Genomic DNA, 27763 nt, shown 5'->3' on the forward strand with positions numbered 1-27763 from the left:
AGCTTGAACCAAATTAAGGACTAAAGGTCAGAATATCTCTGCCTGTGCTGCTTCAATTTTGACCATTCTGTGAAAATCTGTCTCTTGCAAGTCCCCAAACTATGTGCAAGTACAAAATTCGCTTTAGTACCACTTTAAGGTTCCCTGGACATATTGCATCTGAAACAGATTATTGTTTGAAATAATGTAATGGATTTAGTGGTGCCCACTCTGAGCTCCAGTGCTGCATATTTGCCATCTTCCCCTGCTCTTTTCACGCCTAATTAGTCCACAAACTCAAACAGGTGGAGGTGTCACACACGTCTGTCCATTTCTTCTGAACAAGGACCCATGAGTTTGTCGCCGCCTGGTGGCCACACCGGGTGAGCTCAGAGTGCGAGCAGGGAGCGATAGACAGAGTGCAGGCACACAGAGCTCAGAGCATGTCGCCTCCTGTTGCTGCACCTCACTGTGGGATCTGCTGTCGACCTTTCAGACTGTACACATGAACGCAGAAAGCTTTTTTTACGCGTTTACTCGCTATGTGCGACCCGGTGGTTTGGCGGAGTGAAGCAGCACAGCGTCTGCTCTGAGTCTGGAGGGGAAAACCAGGCTTGTCTTTGCGGGGATATTTTGACACAACTTGGCAGACAAGTCGCTTGCTGCTGCTGGAGGTGGTGGTTTGTTCCGAGCTGTTTACAGAGAAAGTGTGAAACAAGTGTCAAGAAGAGAGCAACAGATGTTTTTCGTGGATATGCGGCCGGCTGAGGAATGAGAGCAGCAGCGAGGCACCGGCGGCCCTTCCAGCGGTTCTGCTGCTGTGGAGTCGGGCTGGTCGCCGTCATTTGGCTCGCTCAAGTCATCCAGGCACCAGGTGAGATCTTAATATAGACATACAGGCTGCGCGCGCCTACGTGCGTGCACAATAATTATAATCCTATGGACATTCTTGATATGCACTGGAAAAGTAATATTATATCAATATATAAAAGCCTAGTCACACGCTGCACTTACTGATGAGTATATACAGTATGCAAAATATTAAACATTGTTAAATTTACTGTGAATTTATAGACAGTTGTCCTGAAGAGAGATGCATTTTAGATTGATACTAAACCTAAAGTTTAATTCCCTGTATTAGAATAAAACATTAAAGATGATAAATAATATTAACAAGTATGTACAGTATGTTTTGACAATAAAGAAGAATTATACAAATACAACCAATCACAAGGAAAGGGAATTGTAAAAAAATATTTTACCCTTACACAATCTAAAGCTGACCCATATAAAACCAGCTGTATTGTATGTACTCAGAGCACAGTGCTTTGTCTTCATTTGTAGCAAAGATCCAATATACTTCCCCTCTTATCTATGGATCTAAAAGTCTTCTTTTATATGGATCTAAAAATGAATGTATATGCGGTGTCTGGTGTAGAAGTGCCCAATTATAGTAGACAGGTGCTGCATTCTCCATAATCATGTCTCCAAGCAGAGTTAAAGTAGAGATTATTATTAACATTTAATTGTCTAAATGAGAAAGAATGCAGGTGCAGAAGTAGAAATCTGTCCAGCATTGTGCTATTATTTAAGGCAAAGCTTTTGTCTTCAAAGTAACAAACGGTGCTGCATGTCAGACTGCTGAAGCACTGTTTTAAATATTCAAATCTTAGTTCAGTATTTTCTAACGTGACTGCTAACTGTCTCCCAGCTTCTGTTCTTCTGGCCATGATTTACACTGTTCACACTGCAGGAAGGTGACAGTTTGTTGATTACATAAAGCAGACACAAATTGTGGCATGTATAAATCCAATCATTGGGGATAAGTTTAGTTTTAGGTTGTTGCTAATTCACCAGGCATTCATTGGATATTTCATCTCGGAAGAAATACTGTATATGACTGGGCATGTTAAGGATTCATTTTTGTGGACGCATTTGTCTGATCCCTACATAGACTACCGGTCTTTTTAATTTCTGCCTTTTCCCAGGCTGTTAATTTGTTTAATTTGTCTTGGATTGTTTACATTCATTTCATTTCATACCATTCATAACATAATATAACACAATCCCATATGCAACACATCTGATTAATCCTGAGTTTCTCATGGACCGATTCCTCATCAGTCCTCACACCACAATGTCACAGAAATCATTGGATTTCATTACATATTCATATTGCACCTCTGCTTCAATTATTATTGAATTATTATTAATTGCCAGAAAGAGGTTGTTTTTTCTTGTTGCAGACACCCCACACACACTGTCACACACACTCATCAGCAGTTTCAGCACCAAAAACGTTGTTCTCTGTAATCCTCATCCTGTATTATAATGATATGAATGAGTGAACGTTAGTTTTGTTCTATCAGGAGTGTTTGATTTACATTTAGGTTTCATCCTAGTATTGTATGCCGTCCTTCATGGAAGAGTGTCCTGGTGAATGAGTCATGTCATTAATATTTATACTTCACCTTTAAATTATGAGTGTGCCATCAACCAGAAGAGGTTTTTTGAACCGAGACCAAGGCGGCTCAACTTAAACCATATAAAAGCACGGGGCAAAGCATGTGGTCTGCTGTTTGTAAAGGCGACAGGCAGGTTACTCTCACAATATGTGGAAAACATTACACATACTGTAGCATCCTGAATACCACTGCTTTTAGAACCATTTATGGATGTGCTGATACAACACTCAGTATCAATATCCGTCTGATTCTGGCAAAACAGTGGATTGGAAAATACAATCACAACGCCACCCGCAACAGAATGGAAAAACTTGCAAAGTATTAGGCAACAATCTCCAAGAAAAAACATTTGCAGAGGCAACAAACGTTGTTGGAAGCAATGAAGAAGTATGAGAAACTCCATCCAAACAACAACAAAGCAAAGCTGATAACTGATAACACAGCTGATAGATTCAACCAATTCTTTGTTGAAGATAACCAACTGTTTTTCTGTGTTCAATGCTTAACTGAACATTTCGAGCCCCACTAGCCAACATTTTATCTATTTATTTTAGATAGCAACATTTAGAAAAGGCAGCTGACGCCTAAAGATCCCGTGTGTGACACATGTCATGACTGTATAGACTGAAGTTTAGCATTGCTAAAAGGTTAGACAGTTTCCATTATGGCAAAAATGACTAGCTTTTTAACAGTTTAGTAGATATTAAACCTGTAATAACTGACTTTTTTGTCCACTTGGGGGTAGTGGAAACAAGCTGACATGTTATCCTCTTTTAAAGTTGATATAACAAATGTGCTAACAAACAGTTAGTAATTTACACATTCGGCAGACACAAAGCAACATTAGCATGATTTGGAGTCGTGTTTGTGTCCTCCTGATGAATGTAAGTCTAATATTCACTCTCCTTTTAGCTTTGTTTTTGCTTTCCACCAACTTCTGGGGGAAATATCTGACTCAGCTGCTAAATTCTCCAGCACGTTCACCAGATAGTTGCTAACTTTGTCTGCCTGTTATTTGGTGCTGGTCAGGTAGTGTACAGTCAGTTTATCTGAGCTTTTTCCCTGAAGCTGCTGCCTTGTTACGACAGGAAACAAGGTTGATGAGAGTAGTGAGACTAAACTTAAACAGTAAAGTTGTGGGCCCGAAAAACCAAAAAAAACTATCTTAAACATGCTAAAATGCTCTGTAGAGCTGAGGGGAAGTGCAGTCGGGTGATAATTTACTGTAGGTTTGTGACTGCGAGTGACCTCTTTCACATACAAGAAGTCATATGATCCATTGTTAATAGGGGTGTTGCGATACTGCTTTTGACGATAACCGTGATATTTAAAAATTAAATATTGATATCATGTTAATAATACACATATGATAATATCATGTAAATAATCCAACGCCTCTTAAATAATTTCCGTGTCTTTCCGTTCTCGTGTTGTCATAGTAATGCACCTTACCACTGGTTGCCACCCGCCATAAAACGGAAAAAGAAAACAAAGAAGAATTTGACTGATAGCATTAAAAAAAAAGTTTTTAAATTTTCTAGAGATTTCGCGATAATATCGTTATCATGAATGCTTTTGGCCACAATAATCGTATAGTGAAAATCTGATATCGTGACAGGCCTAATTGTTAACATAAAAATATTTGATTATTGCTGCTTTGAAGTCAATTTGTAGAATATGAACATTTCTGACGTTGGTGCCCTCCAGTGGGGATCCACCCAGGGAGATGAATGGGCTGAAAGCGCACATACTAGATTGCACCAATTTTGGTCATTTGTCTTCAAACATAAATTTCACATGCCATCAGAATTATTGAATATTGAAGTCACAGGAAAATTGTACACTAAGTGTTTAGAGAGGAAATGAATTAGTATCAGATCTCTATTGACATGCACACAGTGTTATGGTATCAGTATTGGTATTAGATAATAAACGCTGAATCAAGCCATAGTAGCCGTTCCCAAAAAGGGAAGTTGTTACAATTGAATTGAGAACCGTACAAACTAAGAAATGACAGCAGGAGCGAGGGGTTGTGCAGCCACGTTTGATCACATTAAGCATCAGAACTGTACATATGGATAACCACAATCAAACTGCAGTCAATATCAACAGGTTCAATTGCTTTGCATCTTTTATTGGATAAAACTTGTTGTCTAATTGCACTCATTACAGAATTCAGCTTTGGATTTGCTCCACACTGGTGTTTTTTTACTTTGAACTTGGTATTCTTTACACTCAGATGTTTGTATAACTGTGGTTTAGATCCCATTTAAGGTCAAATCAAATGTCCATCAGCTCTCTGTTTACTGCAACATGACACCCACTAAATGTTCAGTCTAAATGTCATGGTGGAGATCTGGAGGACTGCACTCTTATCTGTGTTGAAATGGAGCTCAGAGTGTTGGCCTGAAATACAAATATTATTTTTATAAAGTAATATCTAAAGACTCAAGTTTCAGACGCAGCCATGCTTACCTGCATTGCCACTATTGAGGATTTCACAGTCAGAGACATTTATTACCACAGTCTGCGGTCTGGCCCTGTGGAGGCAGTGAACCTGTTTGGGGTAAGACGTGAGGAAGCCGGTCTGTCCAGTTGATGTGTGATTGACGGGATCAAATGTCTTGTTTCTGCTAAAGAAGGAGGAGACAGTGGTTTCTCTCTCCTGAAGGGAACAGATGATAGTGTATGGTTTTGGACTTTCATGTTTCAAATAATGATTTCGTCTTCCAGAAAAAAATCAAAAATCAAATAGGTGATATTTAATCATCACGTGTTCACTGTGTGTTGCCCCAAGATGAATTCATGGGATTTTGACTTCCTTGCTACCTTAAGGCAAAAAAAAAAATCATCAATAAATGTTAAAACATAAATATTTGGCAATCTGTGATGCAGTCTGCATTATTATACTGATGTGTAGAGGGATGGATTATGTTATTTACATTTAATGTTATGGTATTTACACTTTTCTGCATTCAACCAGCGTGTTTATGTTGAGGAATGTGGCAGCAGGATTAGGATATTTCCATACAAACCCCACATTTCATGCTTCACCAGCTTTCATCACTGAGCCTTCTGGTACCTCTTTGCTTTATATTTACATTTTAGGCCTTTAGCAGATGGCCTTATCTAGAGAAACAATCACTGTAACAATACAGTGAGCTTAAACACCATGGATCACCAAAATTATAAGCAACTTCTAAGTCAAAGGTCAGGGTGAGACTGAAGACAGTGTTGTTAAGTGCATGGAAAGTGTGTGAGGTTGTGATCTTGTTCAATTTAAGGTGCGACACCTTGCCTATAATATAAAGATAAAACATTTAGGAAAAAGAGGAAACTGGCTGTGTAACACAGCAAATATATTTCATAAGTGTGGCTCATATTTAGGCTGTCATCCACTAACTACACTGATCACAAGACTAGAGGCGCTAAGATCTGGGTGGCTTACCACCTCAGCTAAACAATTTCCTGGGGGACGGGGGGCTTTTTAGCGTTAGCAACACCAGAACCCTCAAACATACTGGAAGATATAAAGGCCTGGAAGGAATCAGAGTCGAATTTTTGTAATGACAACTGTCTGGGAAATAAGTAACACATGAAGTTTGAATTTATGAATGCAAGTACAGTGAATAAGGACTTGCCAAAGTATCATTTAAGCAGTCTGTTTATGTTTAAATGAATTAAGTCATTACTGTCAGATCAGCCTAAAGTTACATGTAAATTAGGTTGAAGAATGTTTTACCTTTTGTAAAAGTAATTCAAATCAACAATCGGCAACATCTTCAATCAAAGTTGTTTGCGATAAATTTTCGGTCATCTGACTAATAGATTAATCGCCTAACCATTTCAGCACTAGTCAGTTTTGTATTGTATATGTTTTTTGTGCTCCATACCGTGTTGAGATTGTCTTGAGTTAATAAAATCTGAATCTGGAAAAGAAATAATCCCCCCCCCCTTCTTTTCTAATGAGACAAGATGTGGTTTAGGTGTCGGAGACTACTCCCAGTTATAAGTGTGAAAATGGTGCAGAGCCATCTGTGGCAGAAACCCATTTGAATTTCATACGAGTCGAGCTCCTCTTGATGCCTCAACATGAAAGCTTTCACGTCCCCTCTCAGCCACGAGCATTGCCCTTGTGAAATTGGCTCATTGAGCTGTAAGGTACAAAGGGGCACTACAGCGCCTGGCAATCATGAAATGCATCGTACACAGACACCAATCTGCCTCATAAATAAAAGGACAGTGTGTAGTACAGAGCATAATAACCGCCTCACTATCTTCTCAGCCCTTGTGGAAAGAGCTCTGTGGGTGGTGGTGCAGGATATCTGTATTTTTTTCCCTTTAGGAGCGATGATGAAACAGATCTATCTGTGGGGAGTTCCTCGGCTGTCGCCGTAGTAAAGCCGTAAAAACTGAAACCCACAGAGAGATTAGCTATCGAGGAATGAAATACAGAGCTGAATTACACACCATAAAGATTTCAGTGCTGATGGCTCAGGACAGCTGACGGTAGCATGGACTGAATCACTGAACATGGTGTTATCTCCCAGAGCCAGAAACATGAAATTACAGTCTGTTGAGTCCTCGCCTGACTCAAGAATAACTCTGGAGACAATCACTACATGGGGAAACAAGTGGCAGTAACAATACTCTGATGTTTTTCTTTGGACAAGTGAACATTTTTTAATTTCAAACCCAAACTATCAAAATAAGAAATATATTCTTTGGTTATTGTAGTTCAGTCAGAGGTTCTGTCTGTTCATTGCAAACAGCTCCTGGCTGCACTCAAGCAAAGTAGAGCTTAAATGGTTAGTTGATCAACAGAAAATTAGTCAACAACAATTCTGATAACAATTAATTAATTCAACAAAAAGGCCAATAAAATCAGTTCCCGGTTCTCAGATTTGAGCATTTGCTACTTTTGGGGTTTTACATTGTTAGTCAGGCAAAACAAGCAATTTTAAGACACACGTTTGGGCTCTTGGAAACTGTGATGGGCTTTTTCATATATTTTTTTTATTTTATTAGGACTGTAACTTCTTTTCTTGATTAATTGATTCATCATTTTGTCTATAAAATGTGAAAAATTACCATCACAATTTACTAAAGATGTTCAGTTTACTTTTATATAGACAAAGAAAAGTAGCAGATCCTCACAATGGAGAAGCTGGAACTAGGTAATGTTTGGCATTTTTGCTTCAATAATGTCTGAAACGATTAATGAATTATCGAAATAGTTGCAGATTATTTTTCTGTTTCAGCTCTACATTTTACTGACTAAACAATTAACATAAGAATGAGCCACATGTTAACCAATAATAAAAAACATTGTTAGTCCAGCCCTGAATCAAAGCACAGAGGTTTAGTTCTGTGGTGTGTGAGGCCTTAGAAGCGTATCTGGCTGGTGGTTTTACACTAAAATGACTCTGATGTTGTTTTGTAACAGAGACGGAGTCTTCTGGGTTTCAGCCAGGCTTGAACGATGGTACGCTGCGATGGACTCGCAGGCTGATGCAGGAGAAGTCAGACAACCAGAGCCTGGATCAGCCCCGAGCTGGTGAGTCACTCTTCTTTACCTGGATAGATGCCGTCTGTTCCTCCAGGTCAGACCAGCAAACTCTCCCAGACTGTCTGAAACACATCCTTATCGTTCAGTGTAGTGGTGGGTGATATGGATATCTTCTATCACAGTGTATGTAATATTATATCAAAAACTGAGCTAACCAGACAGGAATGTCTATTTCTTTTCTTTTTTTTACTTAATCCAGTGAATTCAATACCTGATGGATGAAGACAATTCATCACATTGATGCAGCAATGCTGTTAATGCAACCTAATACAGATATTGCAGTCATATTGACTCATGGTATACACTCAGTTACCAGTTTATGAAGTACACCTAGCTAAAACTAATGCAGTCTAATACAGCAGTCCTGCAATACATCCTCCCTTCATGAAGGTTATAATGTTTTAGAGAGGTGTTGATTAATCTTAATGATCATTTTGGAGGATGTAGTTTGCGGTGCTGTTAAATTATATTGCACTGGTAGGTGTTTCTATTATTTTGTCCACCCCATTTGTTTCAATTAGGCCAAGCAAAATCACAGAAATACCTCTCCTCTGCCGTGTGTTTATACGTGCATGTGTGTGGTGTATGCAGGTAAACAAGGAAGGCGGAGTGTACCAGAGATTTCTGCCTCTCCCCTGCAGGTGAACTGAAAGGTCATGCGGACTAAGCATTGTGTTAGTTGTCAGGAGTGTGTAGGAGTCAAGCTTGTGCACTGAAAGACTCAAGGAGACAGATGGAGCACATAAGAGGAGGCTGCCAGAGTGAAAGTCAGATTCGATTTTCTAAGGTAGTCTGTCTTTAGCAGAAGCCAAGTTAGTCAAGTCTGGTTGCACCCTGAATAATTTGGACTGATTCAAACTGCTCTTTATGATATTATTACTGAGACATGCAGCCAATTGACAGCCATAATCAGACCTCTGTTTCTCTGGTTCCCAGGCTGGCTGACTGACATGAGCCGCATTCATCACAGCTGACAGTTTTATTATTAAAAATTCAGATTGGAGAGGAAATCTCTTTATTGTTGCGTGGGGAGAATAGCACAGAGTAGATAAAATAACACTGCTGCACAATGAAAAATCTCTGACAGAATACAATTCTGTATCTTCAGATCATTTACATTTACTCTATGGCTGTGCTAATATTAGGCTGTCAGTCACAATGATTAGGTGTATTAGGTGATAAGGTGTATTATAGTGTATTATACTTCGATTTGCTTGCAGACTTGTTTATTATTATGTCTATTTCTATTCTATTAGTACTTCTTCTCCTGTGTGACGTGATAGTGAGCAGCTGTAACAAAGAGTTTCCCCTCGGGGATCAATAAAGTATTTCTGTTTCTGATGATGTATTGTATGCATACTGCACAGTTATTGTTGAAGCCCAATTACAAAATGTTATGCTTATTGTCACAGAAATGCAAATCAAGTTATGCTAATATTATACCATGCAAATGGTCTGTTCAGACCACACTGCTATGTAAATACCACCTGAAGTGTACTCTGCCTACTGAGGGTGTGCAACCTAAAAATATACACACACAATCAATAATGCTAAGCTTTTAAAACTAGATTTGAGTGAAACAGGCTGTCTTGACATCTCCTGCATGCGAGCTTGTCTGCAGCAAAATACGCAGTGAAACTCATCGCAAAGTCTTAGAGACTTCCCAGCACTTTTCAGATATATTTAGTTTGTCACAGCAGTTGGGAAAGATCATCCTGTCAGGGCATTCTAATTTATTTGCAAAATGTTTACATAATGTGCATCTGTCACTGGCTGTTTGACTTAGAAATTATTTTACTATTGCATCAGCCCAGTAGCCTTTGCTTGAAGCTACATAGTTGGTCAATTATCTATTGTACGATCATAGATTTTTTGTTTTAATTTTTGTTCAACATTTTATCCCCAAATCTCTAAGCCATTTTTAATCTTAAATAGATACATAATAAACAGTTCTAGCTCCTGATAATCTTATCTAGGGAAATGATTCCACAGCTCAGTGACATTACAAATAATTCATTGGTTATATTTTTGGAGAGCTTATATTTGAGAGGTGCACGAACATGGACTCATCAGGGACAATTGATCTGCCACTTGCAGTAAATTCACACATTTACAGGCACCTCACTGTCCCGCTGTCTACCACACATCCTCTTCTGTGATATTATATTAGCTGGGGGGGGGGATTCCACATATGAGAGAGAATTGGAGACTCAGTGTCTCTCTCTACCAGTGCTCAATTTGCTCTAAACAGCCATTTGTGTGTTGCTACCTGATAACACACTTAACCTTTATTGAGTTCCTGGTTTGCAAACAGATCCCCTTCATTATATCTTACAAAGTAGCAAGTGTACTGCGGGTAGATACTTCACTGTGGTAATACACTGGAGACATGCAGGCGAACAAAAGGCTGGACAGGTAGTATAAGACACACCAGTGAGCGTGGCTCCGGGCTCAGGTTGCCGCCCTCTTCCTCAGCAGGCTGTCTGACAATGATTGCATAATCTGTAGTGTGATTAAAAAGCCGCCCCCGGACGTCGGGGGGATATTATCTTAGGGATTGCACAGTAACGTCCTGCCAGAGGCTCTCTTTCTCTCTTTTCATCCCTCAGCTGCTTAACAAGATGGAGACGGTGTGACCCGCCTTTAGCTGACAAGCCTCGGAGAACGTTGTTGCTAGGCAACTGAATGCTAAATTTTGAAACCCAGACAATTCTGTCTCTCAAGCATTAAAAGTGCAAAGAACTAAAAATAGACCGCGAGGAGATGGGGGTGGGGGCGAATGAATCTAAATGATGTAAATGAAGTAAATAGCTCATACTCCGTGTGTCGTTGAGGCTTGTTATGTTGTTTATTTTGGCAAGCGACAGTCAGCTGAGAATAGTATTTTTCCACAGGCATACTTTTGGGATTTTATGGGAGAGCATTGAGAAAGAGAAGCTGGCAGATAATCTAACAGAAACTGTCTTCAAATGGTCTTGGACTTTTATCAGGGCAGTCAGATTATGGATGCCACACAAAGCAAACAGCAGTTAATGCGACTGTTATTTGTAGTCAAGTGAAGTTTTGGAAAATTTGAAGCAGAGTACTTGTGGATCTTGTTCACTCTCTTTCCATTTCTGTCCACAAAAACGACTCAACATTTAAGGAAAAAAGGCAGAGGTTAAGGCTGTGTGTGAGGCTTATCATAAGTCTTTAATTGTCATTAAAGAGAGGATGTTTTGCTGTTTCCTCTGACTTTACGTTTTATTTCCAAGCTGTTTTTCTTGTTCACTTCTGTCACAACAGTGTAACATGATGTTAAGTGGTTTTATTGATAAGTGAGGTGGTTGGTGCGGTTTGAAGCCCTGCTGTCGTTTCATCAGTGTTGCATTCAAACTGCCTCAAAGGAGAGCAAATCAAAGAACAAATGCATAATTGAATTTACATTAAACACCTGGATGAAATATTTATTTTTTTGATTCCTCATGAAAAATGCAGGCTTGTTGCAGAGGTCTTTGTGTGCGTGTGTGTGTGTGTGTGTGCTCGATACTGATGCCGGTTTTGTTGATGCATGATACGACTTTACTCGGCGTGCCAGTCGATACCATAGCTTGACTCCAGGACGCCCTGCAGACTTTCAGATCGATGACATTACTCCGTGCCGCCCACTGCCCCTTCATTCAGCTACACCGAAGCCCCCTGCAGCAGACTGACTCATGGAAAGCTCAGGTCCTCACATCAGCACTGGTTTCACTTAGATTTCACTTCTAGTGCCTTCTGAAGAATTTGCTTGGCATTGACCTTATATTGTACTCGAAGATCTAATCTGCTGCACAGCCAGTGCAGTGCAAAACTGTGCCCTTTTTTATAGAACTAATATCAACACTGCATTTGCTACTGAGATTTAAGACTAGAATTGTTATCTGTCACTAAACCGGTTAATGTCTTGCTGTAGTTTAAAATAGGCAACAGTGTTTTATAAATGCTTTAAATGTTGTAGTGGACTCAACTAAAAGCTAATAAACTTTTATATAGCAGACACTCAGTGTGTTAAGACTAAAAGCAGATGCATTAGGGTAAATTTATGCTTTGCTTCTTGACAAACAGTGTCTCATTTTAACATGTGCCTCCTGGCTTTTATAATGCTGTGGAGTTAGTTAATAAAATCGTTGTTCAGTGTCACTTGTCCATCATTATTAGTTTTTTGTTATAATTTATCACTGTCTTTTTTTTTATTCATCTCTTCCTGACAAAGTTTAACAAAGCAAGCAAACAAGTGATAATCGCTGCTTTACAGTCAGCATAAATCTACCATATCTGCTAGTTAACAGATCGACAATAAATAAAGCCAACATAAAGTCTTAGATATCAAAACAAAATGACTTCATGACGAGAAACAGAGTGAAAAACTAACAAATAATTCCTTTTCCCAGCCCAGCCCCAGGCCCAGACTGTTCAAGTAACATCTAGCGATATCTCAGTTGACTTGGTAAACAGTTCGATAGCATATCGAGTAAATAACTTTCATCTTATTCCACTTTGCACGAAACACATCTAGCTCACCATTAATACTATGCGCAAGTTTTTCAAGTTTTGATTTTTAAAATGGCTTCAACCTGTCTATACGCTCCATTCAATCTCTCAAGCTGACACGTTCCTCTGTCCAATATTATAACATCACTTTTTTTGTTAACAGGCATAGAATCAACACTACCTCTTTTTTATTTATTGTAATATCATTGGTTGTCTCTCCTAATATACACAATTTACACTCCCACAGCATGTGCATCAAGGTGGTTTTGCACTTTTCAGTGGAGAGACATTTTGTTTTATTCAATTTTTTGGGGAGAAAGTAAAGTCTGTTTATTACTTTGAATTGTAACAATTTATTGCTAAAGGACCTAAAATGCTTCCTAGCATGTTTCCAATGATAGTCTAATTCAAGTGTTCTGCACATCTTTTAAATAAGTTTTGGTTTGTGGAGTTGAATAAATTGTAGATTAATTGTTATCACTGCCTTAATCATCAGGTGCACCCATAATTGAAGCTTAAGCAATTTAAACACACAAAAACTAATTTTGAAAAGATGTCACAAAAAACTATTTATTTCCCAAAAAGTTGTTATAGGTTGTCCTTCACTTTAGTCTGTGAAGAGGTCGTCTCCAGTCTCCACTTTTTATTTATTACCGACAGTTTGTCGCTTCACATGTAACCTCAAAGCTGACTGGATGAAAGTGTTGCCGCTGCTGAAGAACTCATCACACAACCTCATTATCATGTGAAATTAAGTGTGTTCTGTTCTGTTTTTAAATGAAAAAGGAAGTTTGAACTTATCTGTACAAACTTACAGATGGACTGAAAGGTGCTCACACTAAAGACATAATTTAGGATCTTCTTTGATTCTATTAATAAATGGAAAATTTTTTCCTTGTGTTGCTGTTGTACCTTTTATCAGTGACTGATAACATAGATTAGTGAGCCAGCCAGTTTATTAAAGCTTCACATTTGCCCTCTGTCTGCTTGCCGCTGCACAGAAAGTGATGTCTTTTATGTTTTACAGCAGCAGTTTGTGTGCAATAAATGTGAGAAGGCTGAGGAAATATATACAGCTATTTACACGTGTGGATTTTCTTTTTAAAAGTAAGAGTACTTCAGCTTGTGTAGGAATGAAACAAAGATATGTGAGCTGCTGTGAAGACAGAACTGGATCAGAGGTGACTGAGTTGTGGGGGCATTTTGTGATTCTGGCAGTAAAAAGACACCAAACACAAAGAGAAGTGATGTTAGAGGTCTGAGTACAGAGGCGCTTGTATTGTCAGAGTAACCGCACATCAACACTGCAGCCCAAATCTTAACTCACTGAGGATCACTGCTCCACCTCTGATTACAAAACTACTGACTTGATCAAGCTGATGGCACATCTGGCTTAAATCCCTGATTCAGGAAGTTGCAGATGTGCGGTCATCTTTAACCTGGGTGTTTTTTGTGGTCTTGTGTTGTGAAACCACGGCATAACTGTCTTGGCAAAGCACATTCCTGTCCAGCAGCCTTCAGTAAACCAGTACACTGTTTCTGCCGTTCTTCCCCCTCCTTCGCTCTCTCAGACCTCTCCTGAGGGTTTGTAAGGAAAAATAAATATTTTTAGAAATTACGCTCCAGAGCTGCTGTCACTTCTCTTTTTTTTTTCATTTTTCATAAACCCTAACCATGGGAAACACATATTCACCTCCCCCTTTCTCACTGTTCATGCAGTCGCCTTGCCTTTGGCTTCCTACTGCCACCCATGGAAAAAAAGGGGGGGGGAAGCAGCCCCCAGGGAGAGGGTCGCCATAGCAACTACCTTCACTAGAGCAACTCCTCAAAGCATCCATCTGAGCTACACGTTGCAGCCCTGCGTTTCCACCGACAGAATAACCTGAGAGTTTAGGTTTGGGGGCAGAAAGGAGACTGGAAGGCGTCCAGGGCTGTAAGACAGGACGCAGAGAGCAGAGAAGAAGGTGAAAGAAATAAAGCCACAGAGAGAGCACAGATGTCCAACAGCTGATCAGCTTGACAGGCTGCTTGAGAAGACGCATATAGCCCAGCTTCACATTCAGGCTCCCCCTCTCGTGCGATAAGATGACAGAAAGTTTACATGTTAAGCCTTGATGATTTAGTGGACGAGCCCTGCCCTGCAATAACAGATGGTACACAGAAAATAGGCTTTTTCCTCAGTCCTCTAAGAGAGCAGAAAACAGAGACACACCAACCTTCAGAAACCCACTTCGACTTTGAAACTGAGGAACTGAACTGAATATGATGCACAAGAAGCAGTTTATGGTACAATAAGCATCCAGGCAGGCAGTACTGCGCTCTGGCACAGACACGAATGTGTAAACATTACTCCACAAACATTTACATTTTCCTACTAAACATAGTCAAATAACTGTCCCCTCCTCTGGACCATATGGCCTCCTCCTCTCCCTCTCTGAGTCAGTGTCAAAGATCAAATCTCATATCCCCGATCACAAGGGACCCTCTCTTAATCCATGCAGTCTGTTGTTCAGTTTCCATGCAGCCGCGGTGCAGCGCACATTGTGACGGCTGCACTGTGCTCATTGTGTGCTTGTCGACCCACTGTTTGTCTCACACAGCAGAAGAGCTATTAATAGCTCTCTGCTCCCCAGTAGTTTAAATTCACCCAGCTCGGCTCCGAGCTGTAAATTGGAGCTGTACCACACTCTCGAGGCTCGCTTTTGTAACGTCAGGGGAACAGAGGGAGGCTGAAGCTGTCAATAACAGTTTTATTTTTCTTTTACACTCGAGGAAGGACAGGAAGCAGCTGCCAGTTTCACTTCCTGTATCACTCTTCAGTGCAAGACAAACCCTGTGTCTGCATGACGCTGTTGTGGGTTGCACCATGTCTGAAGTAAATGGTGTCTAAAATTAAGACACACAGGATGATAACACAAAATTCTAACAATGACTTGTCTTTTTTATATCAGAGTTCATTTTGAAATGACTGGATGTAATTAAAGATGGTAATACTTTAAAAATGAAGCTTTGTAACAAAGCACATCATAACACATTTCATTTGGTAAAAAATATATAAGTAAATTATGTAATTTGTTCCCTCTAATTTAAGGGAAACATTTTGTATTCCTTATTGTCAAATATGAACAAATTCCTCGCAGGTCATAAGACATGGTATAAGTTACAGCATTATCTCACAGACTAATTGTACTGTCACTTTGTTTTTGTATTTTTTCAGTAAATTGATGTCAAACAGCATTTAGGCCGTTTTCCATTTTGTTTGCAGCTTGCAGAATATGGTTGTTAATTAGCTCTGAAAATTAAATGTATGTTTTAGTTGGGAACACGTTTATCATCATGTCTATCCCCCCGCAGCCATCCATGAATTTCCAGAGGACATCTTTACCAAGGAGCAGAGGAAGAAGGGGGCTGTGTTTCTGCATGCACTCTGTGTGAGTATTTCACACAATATCACCTGGAATCTGCCTATTTTTCACTCTATTTATGTCCTCGAATCATCACGCTATGATCTGACATCATTATAAGCAAAAGCCAACATATATTACCGACCAAGATAAGTAATTTTATAAAAAGGCAACGTGTGTATGTGTCCCTCCACTCCTATCTGTGCGCAACTGTACTTTCCAGGCCATCTACATGTTCTACGCTCTGGCCATCATCTGTGACGACTACTTTGTCCCCTCCCTTGAGAAAATATCTGAGGTGAGGAAACAGCACCAACCTGCTTCCAGATATGATTTTATTAATTCAACAGATGATTTTTTGATTATTCTTATTTTATTCTGGTCTGGGTTATTATTTTTTCTTTCAGAACCTGCAGCTCAGTGAAGATGTGGCCGGAGCGACATTTATGGCAGCAGGAAGCTCTGCTCCAGAGCTTTTCACCTCTCTCATTGGTTAGTGGCTCAGCCAATGAAGGCCAAGTAACAGTTGTAGTGGTTTTGAGGAAGATGCCAAAATTAGTTTTTACTTATTCTCAACATTTTAACAGAGATATGCTGGAATTTGAGTCTGCCCAGCCTCTGCAGTGCCAAAGTCATCCAGGAGATGTCAGCGGAGTCTAATTTAAAACCTCAAAAGGGATTTTTTTTTTTTTCCTTATTTGTAGGTATTTTCTTGGAGATTAGTGACTAGTGAACTACAAATACAGAGCTGGATTGCGTCTGTTTGTCTGTGTTTGTGTGTGTTTAAATAAAAAAAAAAATAAGTGAAAATAAGCGCCCATAGAAGCCGATAGGAGATGACAGACTGCAGGGATTTTATCTAATCTGAAACCAAACAAAGCCAGATACTAACTGACTTCCTCTCCTCCCCTCTGTCCCTCCTCTCAGGTGTCTTCATCACTAAAGGAGACGTCGGAGTCGGCACAATTGTTGGCTCGGCTGTCTTCAACATCCTGGTCATCATCGGCCTGAGTGGGATCTTTGCAGGCCAGGTAGGAAAAACTTTTAGCTTAACATCTTGCATGCAGTTGTTCCTGAGTGACCGAACACTAACATTTATCACTTTTCTCCACAGACTGTGGTTCTGACATGGTGGTCCCTTTTCAGAGATTCCTCCTACTACATCCTCTCTGTACTGACTCTCATCATGGTGAGTTGTGCTTTTCGTCAAAATAAACAATTAATATGTGTTAAGCTTTTATACCGCCACATTGTATTTTGAAGAATCTATTTTTCCTCTCTCTAGGTTATCTATGATGCCACAGTTGTCTGGTGAGTTCACATACTTTGAATTCTGTTTAGCTACTGCTTTAATAAAAAGTTGTTTGAGGAATTGCTTGAATCCTAGGTTGGTGTTGAACGATATTTTACACTGTTTTCATAGATACTTACTGTATTAATGAGTTTAGATTTATCTTTGGGGCTCAGCTTGTTTGAAAGGTCTCTAAACTTGGATTACACACAGTCGATAGAAGAGGAGCTGACATATCTGTTAATATTCACACACATTCGCATTATTGCCACACTGATAAGAATGATCAAAATTGATTTTCAGGCTTACTTTAACTTTACAGCAAATTCATAGTTTTATTGAATATATATGACTCTCTGAATAACATTCACTATTGACAGAGTAAGCAGTGCTCATCATATGATCACATTTCCAGTACGTATCTGTATTCACACCGACACAGATCTGCAAATTCATCTCTTAGCTCTCGCGCTCTGATTGCTTTCAACAGCCTCTTCCTCAAAATGACCGTTATTACAATCATGAAGATGAGGGTGTCAACAAGTTCAACAATCAGTGATTGTAGAACATGTTAAATCGATTTGGTTCCTGATTCGTACTCGACAAATAACAAAACATTTGCATGCGTATTTCCAGTCAGCCGCGGCTCATTTAAGAATCCGCAGAGGTGACGAGGAACAAGTTCAATTTAAAATCTGTTGTAAAATGACTTTTTATTTGTTGAATTAGTGTGGAGGAGGTATCTGTCAACAGTGGCAGCCACTTCACATCAGTGAGTGAAGCTTAGCTTTTGGATTGATTTCTTTTGTGTAGCTTCTCCTTCTCAACAGGCTCATTTAGTGCTCTTGGTGCCTTAGCTTAGCTGCCTGTCCTGAATGTTTTCTATTCTGTCGACCTGAGGCCTTTTGTAAAACAAAATGGCTTTTCATTGTTGTTTGTGTCAGTGGTTTTAATGAAAGACTAGATTTATTCATGGCCTTAATGTTGGTTGTAGCAGTGGATTCATCAATGATATATGGCAGACTGTTTATTGAATTGTAGTGTGACAAGCCAAGGCTGTCCTGGTGTATTTCACCTTCCCACTGTTCTTCTGAATACATTCTGTCAGATTTGTGTCTCAGCTGACTTTGCCAAATCACTGCACGCTCAGAATATCTGAGATATGAGTCTGCACATATACAGCAGTGGTCATCTAGCGTCTATCCAATGCCGTGAGTGCTGTATTTGTATTTCATGAGGAAAAATACGAAATATAAGCTCTCCTAAAGGACTCCAGCTTAAAGCCTCTGGAAACTTTCAAATCTTAAGTATATCTCTAAAACATTTCATTCAAGTTGCTAAATTCTGATTGGTGCATGGAAATACGTCACTTTTTGCCATCTGAGCCCCGCCCACTTCAAACTGGTGAGAAAAGCAAGGATAAAAACACAAATATAGAAATCTCTTGTGTGAAATAGTCATACCTGTTTTGGCAGAAAATAGTGTATTCATGGAGGACCTTATTGTTCATATTAAGACTCTCATGAAAATCTTGAAATTATAACATTTTTCACATTTTAATCAAAAAGAAAAAAATATCCTTCTTTCATCAGATTGGTTATTATTCCCGATTTATTTAGTTTACTTCTAAAAATTAATTATATTTTAACAGTCACTATCCACACATTTACACTGATATAAGGCATTACAGACTCCACTGCCATTACTGCGATTAAAGGTTAACTTACTCTATTATCTATGTTATATTTGATGTGAAATTTTGAAGGAGGTTCACTTACAGTGCAAACACCAATTTTGTAACTTTGTGGTATGTCAGACCCGACTAACACATAATGTACAACTTGCTGTGCAGGTGGGAGTCCTTGCTCCTCATGACCATGTATGGAATCTACATTATAATCATGAAGTAAGTTTTCCAAAAGACCAAACCTCATCAGTCATCATGGCTCCACACCTGTCAGAATTGGGACTGAGGACAAATGTGTTTTTTGCAGGTTCAACTCCCAAATTCGGGCATTTGTGACGCGTCAGCTCAGGAGCGCCAGGCCGTGCTGCCCCGGATCAGAGGATCACAGAGACGACAAAATGGGAGAGGATGCCTCCGCTTGCAACACCTCCATGGTTCTTCTCAACAAAGGTCAGAAGACGCTAGAATAATCTTGTCTTCTTTGCTGCTTTGCGTCTGTTCATTGTTCTCAAATACTGTGTAAGGAATGTTATTTGTCATGTGTTTAATCTACAACAACCTTTTCACAGGCCAAGCCAATGGTCAGGAGCCTCCTCCAGTCATCATGGTGGATGAGCTTCTCATCCTCAACCCTCACAAACTGTCCTTCTCTGAGGCTGGCCTGCGTATCATGATCACCCCCCACTTCTCCCCCCGCACCAGGCTCTCCATGGCAGGACGCGTGCTCATCAGTGAGGTATTTGACGCACGTGTCACACATTAAAACGCAAGCTTCTTGGAGCTCTGCTACAAGAACCCACCCCTCTCCTCTCACAGAGACAGCGGCTGATCCAGAGTTCGAACAACCAGCGGGACGGTGAGGCCGGCCCCGGGTCACGAGGGGGATCAAACAGCAACAGCCTGAAGAGGACGGGCTCCTGCAGTCTGGAGAACGGAGGCAGGGGATCCGGGATAGGAGACGCAGATTCAGGAGACAAGCTAGGGGTCGAGGTGTGCCAGCCAAAGGAGGAGGAGGATGATGAAGATGGGATTTTCAGTCCTGTGCGCATACCAGGTGAGGAAGGTCCAGCACTAACGGCTAACAGCCGTAAAGTGCAAGTAACCTGCAATGACTTGTTTTTTTGATGGGCTGATATTGGTTTTAATCTCATTAGAAATTCTCACATTAGCAAACTTTCCTCTATCATGTAAATGGTACTTAGGGCTGTTATCAATTAAAGAGGATCATAGCTGTTTAACAGTTGTAGGATGCCTTAAACTAGAACACAGTCATATAACAGAGTTTCTTGCAGATAAAAGGTCCTTATAAAAAATAAAATTGATAAATGTGACTTTTTATTTACATTAGTTACAAGCTGCTGGAAACCGTGCCTGAAATATTTTGGTGTTGTAGTTTATTCTTTGTTGATAAAGTCTTTAGATGACTTGCTCGATTTAAAAACTACCATGTGTCCTCCTGACCAACTTCCTGCTCTTCACAGGTAGCTGCTGTGCGCGGGTGAAGTGGGTGATTTCGTGGCCTCTGGGCCTCCTGCTTTATTGCACCGTGCCTAACTGTATTCTGCCACGTTGGCACCGCTGGTTCATGGTCACGTTTGTGGCCTCCACCCTGTGGATCGCCATCTTCTCCTACCTCATGGTGTGGATGGTAAGACAGACAGTGAGCTCCAATTTTGAAACAACAAAAAACCTGCAAACACAAATGACGAAAAACTGATCACAGGTGGTGCTTCAGGTGGCTGGTGGTCTACTACAACAGTACAGTTATAATCTACAGTATGCTTAAGAAACGTAGATGTAATACATCTGCACGTTGGTATGCGTAGATGTATATTAATTACAAAACACAAGCTAGTTGAAAGGTTTTACAGGGCAGAGAGTGATTGTTATTTGAGGATGCACCACCTTAAAATGCTCCCACACTATACAGTACAACCCATACAACATCACTCGTGCAACTCTTTGCAGCTGAATACTTGACCCTGATTTGTCTAAATGTCACCAGGTCACCATCATCAGCTTCACACTAGACATCCCAGACTACATCATGGGCATAACCTTCCTGGCAGCAGGGACCAGCGTGCCAGACTGCATGGCAAGTCTGATTGTAGCTCGACAAGGTAAAAAAAAAAAACGTAAAACTCGTCATTCTGAATCTCCGACTCCAAGTCTTTTTCCTGTTCTCTTTGTGGTGCAAGTGCTTCAATTCAGTATTTCTCTGTCACTTTTCCCGTCTCGTTTCAGGCATGGGGGACATGGCAGTGTCTAACTCCATAGGCAGCAATATCTTTGACATCCTGCTGGGTTTGGGTTTCCCCTGGGCTTTGCGTACCCTTGTGGTGGACCATGGATCATCAGTATGCATACACTTTATCTCCCTTAAATACCTAATCTCTTTTTCCTTCTCTCTGTGATTTTCCTGGTTTACTGATGTCTGCATGTGCGTGAGCGAGCTATCAAAACCACGATTTTGGGTTAGATGGTCATAAAATTGTCGCACCTGCTTGTTTTTTCCCCCCACAGGTCTCTATAAATAATAAAGGACTGGTGTATTCTGTCATCCTGCTGCTGGCATCTGTGTTTCTGACGGTGAGGAAATGAGACATACCAAATGCTGCATAGTTGTTTTAATATCTATTGTCAGCATGCAAAATAAGTATAGGTAGAATTTAATTCAATTCTAGACCATCACTTGGACCGTCACTGTGCAGAACATGTTTGATGAAATAACTGAACATTAAAACGCATAAAGAAATTTGGTTGTCTTGCAGAGAGAATTAACCTTAAGACTTATGATTTACCTGCATGTTTCTAGTTCACTAGTTCAGTGTGAAAAGGCAAAAACAGAAACATAAATAACATAATTTGTCTTATATTGAGGCATTAAATTATATTAAAAATTATTTCAATCCTATTAGATCTTAAATTTTCACCCTGCAGGTACATGCTAAGCTCGACTGATATATTAGCAGGGCGGCTATAGAGAGCCGAAGTGAAACCAGAAATTCCGGGTTCTGTTGCAGAAGTAGGAAAACACAATTTAATATCCCACTGACATTTGTAATAATGCAAATAACAAAAAATCCATCCTTGGAACAGAGCCTTCCTCAACCGTAGTGTTGTTCACTTTATATGTTTAGATAATGAGATAAGGATTTATTGGCAGAGAGTGTGTTAGAAAATTTACTCAAGAAGACGTGTGAATGTTGATTGTTGTTGATATGGATGAAACCAAGCTACGATGACATAATTAACTGCGCTACCGTGCTGGTAAATTTTCTTGGGAGCTGTAGTTAAAAAAAAAAAGTATTAATTGTTGTTTAACTTTGTTGAAAAGGGTTTCAACTTATAATAGCAAGTGCTGCAGTGGATGCCAATTTGTCGTGGAATATGGAAAGTAGTCCCCATTAACACGCTTCATTTTTTTCAGAAAGACGATGAAAGAAATCCTTAATGAGAGATAGGATTGAGTTACAGAAGCTAGTGGAACAGAGGTTAGCTCGGACGTGACATGACTTCGGCTCTCTGTTATTAGTGGATTTAAGCTTATCGCTGATAAATCGGTGTTGGCGTATATGTTGGCTGATAATAAGAAATAGCAGTACAGAAATGCAGACGATATGTGTGAGCTACTTTAGAAACAGTTTGTCCACCAGAGAGCTTATGTTTCAACTGAGAAATGCTCACGATTCTTTAATAACCAAATTTAAAGCCGCACTTATCAATATTCTTTAATTAACAGTGGATCAAATGTAAATGTATGAAAGGTGTGACTTATAATGACAAACTCAAATTATTACCCTCAGCTCTACAGCATTTCAGCTTCTTTCAGTCAGGTACTTTGGTTTTATGGCCGCAACTTTACCGTTCACTCTAACCACTCTCAACCTTGTTTCTAGCTGCAGCAGCCAGCTGTTTCCAGCTAAATAACTCATTGTACACTGTACAGACTGACGAAGTTAGCAACTAGCTAGCGAACATGGTGGAGTACGTAAAAGCTAATGAACCAAATATTTCCCTCAGGAGGTAGTGGAAAGTAAAACAGGATAAAGGAGAGTGAATGTTGGACCAGAAACACAACTCCACATGATGTTGCTCTGTGTCTGCTGTATGTGTTAATAGGTAACTTGCTAGCATGTTCTCCCTAACTTTATATGTCAATGTTGTGTTTACAGCTTGTTGCACTGCCCCCAAGTATCCAAAAAATAAATGCAGGTTTAAGAGATACTTATAAAAAGTGTTCGCTTATGTTTGAAAATGAATATCAGTCGATATATAGGATATATTGGATTTTGTAACTTCAAATATCGATATTGGCCTGGTATCACTCTGGCTCTACTACATGTCCACTCTTTAGGTTTATCCTAAACAGAATTAGTGATGTAACAATATTTGTGTTTTACTAAACACAGCAGGATTTATAATTAATATCCTGGTGTCTCACATTGTAGAACTAAAATTTTGTGGGGGAAAAAATTGTATTCCAGGTGAATCTTTTTGGCTCTTCGTCACCACTGTCTCTCTGCTTTCAGGTGATGAGTGTTCATCTGAACCACTGGAGGCTGGATCGCCGGCTGGGTCTGGGTCTGATGTTTCTCTATGCCATCTTCCTGCTCTGCTCCATCCTCTTCGGGCAGATGTGAGGCCTTAAGGTCAAAGGTCAACCCTGTCAGACAACATGCTGAGTACCTACCTTTTTACCACACATCCTCTTTCCTGAAGCCAAAAAAAAAGAGTGACAGCGTTGTCGTGTTTGTTTCTGTGCACCTCTATAGGATTCGCTAGGGTGATACTGTACACTTGGCAACTACACAAACACACGCTGAAGTCTTTTATCAATAGCACACTTTCTTTCTCCTTTTCGTACAGTGCAGTGTTTGAAAGCAGTCGGTCATTTAAGTATCAAATTGGGTGACTTAACAAAAAATGTAATGACATGGCAGATGGAAGCAGCATGTAGGTTGTTGCAGAGTGTTGTGGCGCGCTAATATTTTGATGATAATTATATACTGTAACTGAGCTTTCCACCCCGTAACAACTATATGACTAATATATGACAGTTAATCTCCTGGCCTTTTCTACTGACATTCTTTGCCAAAAACAAAAAAGTTTTGAGAAGTCACCCACCACTAAAAGTAAAAAACTAGTTTAGTTAGCTTACCAGCCAACTGGCTAACACGCTACAAATTTAAACTGCTTCCACTTGATAATTACTTTTTGAATGAATGATGTGTTATCACTATTTCAATAAAGCAATAAGCCATTAGAAGTTCAAATATACATTCATTTTACAGGCTCAGTTTTAATCGTATAGTTTTAGTAGTCTAAAAACACACCTTTTACTTGTTCACAAACGTAGATTACCCTCATCACATTACCTGCTAATATCCCATGCAGTGAGCATTATTGAAACAAGGGTATCATCCTTTTGGGGACTGTTGCTTCCTGTCTACTGTTTTATTTATTTATTTATATTTTTAATGTTCTGAAAGCTGCTGCAGCGGACCAATTAATTACAGGATAATTAGCTAATTTCTTCAACAACACAGCAAACAAAAGTTATTTATAATAGAGAGTAAGTTTATTAGTCTGCATTTTCTCTGCTGCTGTATCCACAGATTGTCTCCCCATCAGTTTCTGTTCGTGAGGAGTGTTCAATAGTGTATGTTTCTGGCAAAACTACTCAAACCGTTTGAGCAGGATATGTACAGGTTGCAGACAGCTGCAGTTGTGATTTACAGCAGGGGAAATTAAGCGTTAAAATGAGACTATCCAATAAAAATCCTACTGGGCAGTCAGGGACCAGGATGTGTGACAAGAGGCTGACATCCACTAATTGATATTCTGTTCCTTTTGAAGAAGTAAATGAGTAAAGTTACCTGACGGATTTAAGGAATTTATAAATAAATTAGTATATATTTGACATGTTACCCTAGTTTTAGTGGCCATCTCAACTATATAAACAGCTTTAGGTTAAAAGGTTGAAACATCTTTTCTCTGAAGATTTCACAGATGTTAAAAAATGGCACTTTAATCTGCCATGTCATGCCTGGGCCTTTTGTTCAAGAAAAAACAGTTTAATATTGTCTGTTGGCCTTAGGTTTAAATACTCTCAATAACTATGTTTTGAATGTACGCCGTAGCTGACTTTACCATTAGTGTGGACATTTACATGCATTAAAATGTAGCAGGCGGCACTGAATTACAGCGAAGAACCTCTCTGAAAAGACGGTGAGGTACTTTAGTCCTACAATAAAGGACACCATGTATGTGTCAGAAGATTTTTAGAATAGAAACATTGATATGAAAATGCACATTATTGTAACAATATTTTGACGATTTTGCCTCACTGCTTATAAGCAAGTATTGGTACAGCATAATGTACATAAAGAGATTAACCTAGTGTTACAGTATTTTTAGAGGTCTTATTACTATGAAATCTAATATATAATGTACTTCTATGAGTGTCACAAACTTTGATGACTGTGAGTGCAGGTTAGTTGTAATACTTCACGTTTAGGTACGACAATCGATGTTTGTATTGTTTCTTGTACATTTTATGAGATTATTTCCCTTTGGTGGAACATTTTCACACACTCAGATCAGGACAGAAACAGCACATTATATACTCCCACATACATATACTGTATTTGTGTGTGTGGTATAGCAAATAATGCAGCATATTCCATATTCATATATACCTGCTGCTCCTCTGTCCTAATATGAAAATTAGGAAATCACAACAATTTAGACTCAAATCAGATAATACGATGAATTCAAAACTACATGTTCCACCAAAGGGATCTGGGCAATTTATTTGTCTTTTTTTCAAATGGCTGGATAATTATTATAAATGTCTACTTGACAATACTTTTTACTGTTTGTAAATGTTAAATAATAACATAGTTTTACAATAATGAATGTCTGACACAGACTAGTTTTGTGGTGTTTTTGATATTTAAAAAAACAATACATAATGTAAGCCTACTTGTGAATTATTGTAACAGAATGAATGCATATTTGTCAGTTTGTTTAGTGGAATACGAAGGCCGTAATGTGAGACTAGAACTCTTGTTTGTTATGAATTTGATTCAAGTTGTGTCTAAAAATCTTTTCATCACTAAGATTTTCCTTAATTTCAGTATGATGATTCATGACACACTCAACCTTATTTCATGCAAGGGAACACATGGAAAATGAGGCTCCCGTTTACAGGTTTAAATTAAGTAAAAAATGTTTTAAAGAATGGCTAGAGTATTCAAATGTGTTCATGTTCTTGTGCTAAATTTCTTAGGACATTTCAGTGTACAATGTAGATAGTTTCTTATCAAAATAGAGAAGAAATACCACTTAATTTAAATGTCATCTGTTATTCATACTTTCTCTTTTAGCTACAGCTAAAAGTGTAGTTACACTTAAACATATTTGATCAGATCTGTCATGCCAGGAGTTTTGATACCAGGTCCCATCAATGCATCTTAATGGGTGACGGATGCTGTTTAAATGTCAGTGATAGTGATAATTATCCTATAAATGCCCAAAATATAAAAGCACAGAAGATACATTTTAGCACTTGTAGGTAGCTTGTTACAATACTTACTGCTTGTCCAGAAAACTTGTGCTAGTGCTAAAATGATTAGTCAAGTAATCGTTTAATTAACTGATTAAATGTTGATCAACTAATTAATGAATTGTTTGAGTCTTTGATCAAGCAAAAATACCAAACACTCACTAGTTACAGCTCCTCAAATGTGAAGATCTGCTGCTTTTCTCTTTGGAATAGCTAGATGAGCAAAACAGCCACCATGCCACCTTTGGGAAATCACCGTTTTCTGCCATTTTCTGGACTGACCTATTAATCAATTGGAAAAGTAATTGACAGATGAATCGATGATGAAAATAATTGTTTGTTCCCTTCTCTTACTTTTGCATTTGTTTTTTGCATTTTCTGAGGTAGAAACTGCATATCCTCACTATCTTCATCCTTGTTAAACATCCTCAAACAACCTCAACCATCATCAGTAACTAATTGTGTTTTGCTGGGAGATGACTTACGCAGTTTGTGATGCTAACATGTTCTTTCACTCAGCTGTTGGGAGTCTCTGCTGTTAACTCTTGTATTCAAATCCAGTAATAATCTCAATATGCTTGTCATGGCTACGGAGAGACACAACAGCACCAAACCAAACAGTTGAACACTCCAGTTACTTGTTGTGGTTTCACAGCACTCAAAGAATGTTCTGTTTATTCTGCTGTGATGTTTGGAGATAGAAGATATTTTAGAGTTAAAAATGTATTGCTTAGAGGTCGTGTTGGATCATAGAAGACTGTTGTATCTTGAGTCCAATAAAAAACTGTGCAATAACAATTCATCTCTTTCACCTGTTGTTTTCTGTAGGTAGCAATGATAGTGAATGGGTGGAGGTGTAGCTGAATGATTAGAAAGAGGACATGGTTTAGTCCATGACTGCCATCTAATGGAGTAAGCCAGAAAAAACACAGATCTTTAATTGATTTTTTTCTACTCTGCCTTTCCTACATAGAATACATATAGTAACATATGTAGATTGCTAAATTCACAAATGCTCTCCCTGGGGTTTCTCTATATCGCTCTATTTCCTATAAATTACAAACATTAATCATGCACAAACCTGACTGCAGTCAAGCCTATTACAGCATTTTGACACAAATCTAACTTTGTATATTTTGGGATACAGGCCAGTTGTTGGCTTAGTATAAAAGTTTTATTTGTCAGGTAGCAAAACTTTATCGTGGCCAAATTGGTGAAGATGAATTTAACATTTCTTCTCATTTATTTAATTAAGAACTACACTGTTAAAGTGAAACATGGAAAAA

General features: G+C 39.1%; 1 protein-coding gene across 2 annotated transcripts; it reads left to right on the forward strand.

The window, feature by feature from the left end:
* Positions 1-372: 372 nt before the first annotated feature.
* Positions 373-27275, forward strand: LOC122888457 (sodium/potassium/calcium exchanger 3). Of its 2 annotated transcripts, XM_044222923.1 has the most exons (17): positions 374-853; positions 7891-8001; positions 15880-15956; positions 16153-16227; positions 16337-16421; positions 16857-16960; positions 17044-17118; positions 17215-17240; positions 19073-19126; positions 19215-19357; positions 19477-19643; positions 19724-19961; positions 20389-20555; positions 20913-21027; positions 21152-21264; positions 21431-21496; positions 23440-27275. In XM_044222923.1, the coding sequence occupies exons 1-17, from the start codon at positions 751-753 to the stop codon at positions 23548-23550; spliced, it is 1830 nt and encodes a 609-aa protein (XP_044078858.1). In that variant the 5' UTR covers positions 374-750; the 3' UTR covers positions 23551-27275. The 2 variants fall into 2 exon arrangements, 1 of the variants encoding a protein (XP_044078858.1); XR_006380704.1 differs by lacking the exon at positions 21152-21264 and having other exon boundaries at positions 373-853; positions 23440-23577.
* The last annotated feature ends 488 nt before the right edge of the window (positions 27276-27763 follow it).

Source organism: Siniperca chuatsi, linkage group LG14 (genome assembly GCF_020085105.1).
Source record: "Siniperca chuatsi isolate FFG_IHB_CAS linkage group LG14, ASM2008510v1, whole genome shotgun sequence".
Taxonomy (NCBI): domain Eukaryota; kingdom Metazoa; phylum Chordata; class Actinopteri; order Centrarchiformes; family Sinipercidae; genus Siniperca; species Siniperca chuatsi.

Bases quoted from the DNA above. Each gene is read 5' to 3' on its own strand.
- LOC122888457 (XM_044222923.1), top strand. From the start codon at position 751: ATGAGAGCAGCAGCGAGGCACCGGCGGCCCTTCCAGCGGTTCTGCTGC. The intron at 8,002-15,879 runs GTGAGTCACTCT...ATCCCCCCGCAG, and splicing joins CCTGGATCAGCCCCGAGCTG to CCATCCATGAATTTCCAGAG. The intron at 20,556-20,912 runs GTAAGACAGACA...AAATGTCACCAG, and splicing joins CCTACCTCATGGTGTGGATG to GTCACCATCATCAGCTTCAC.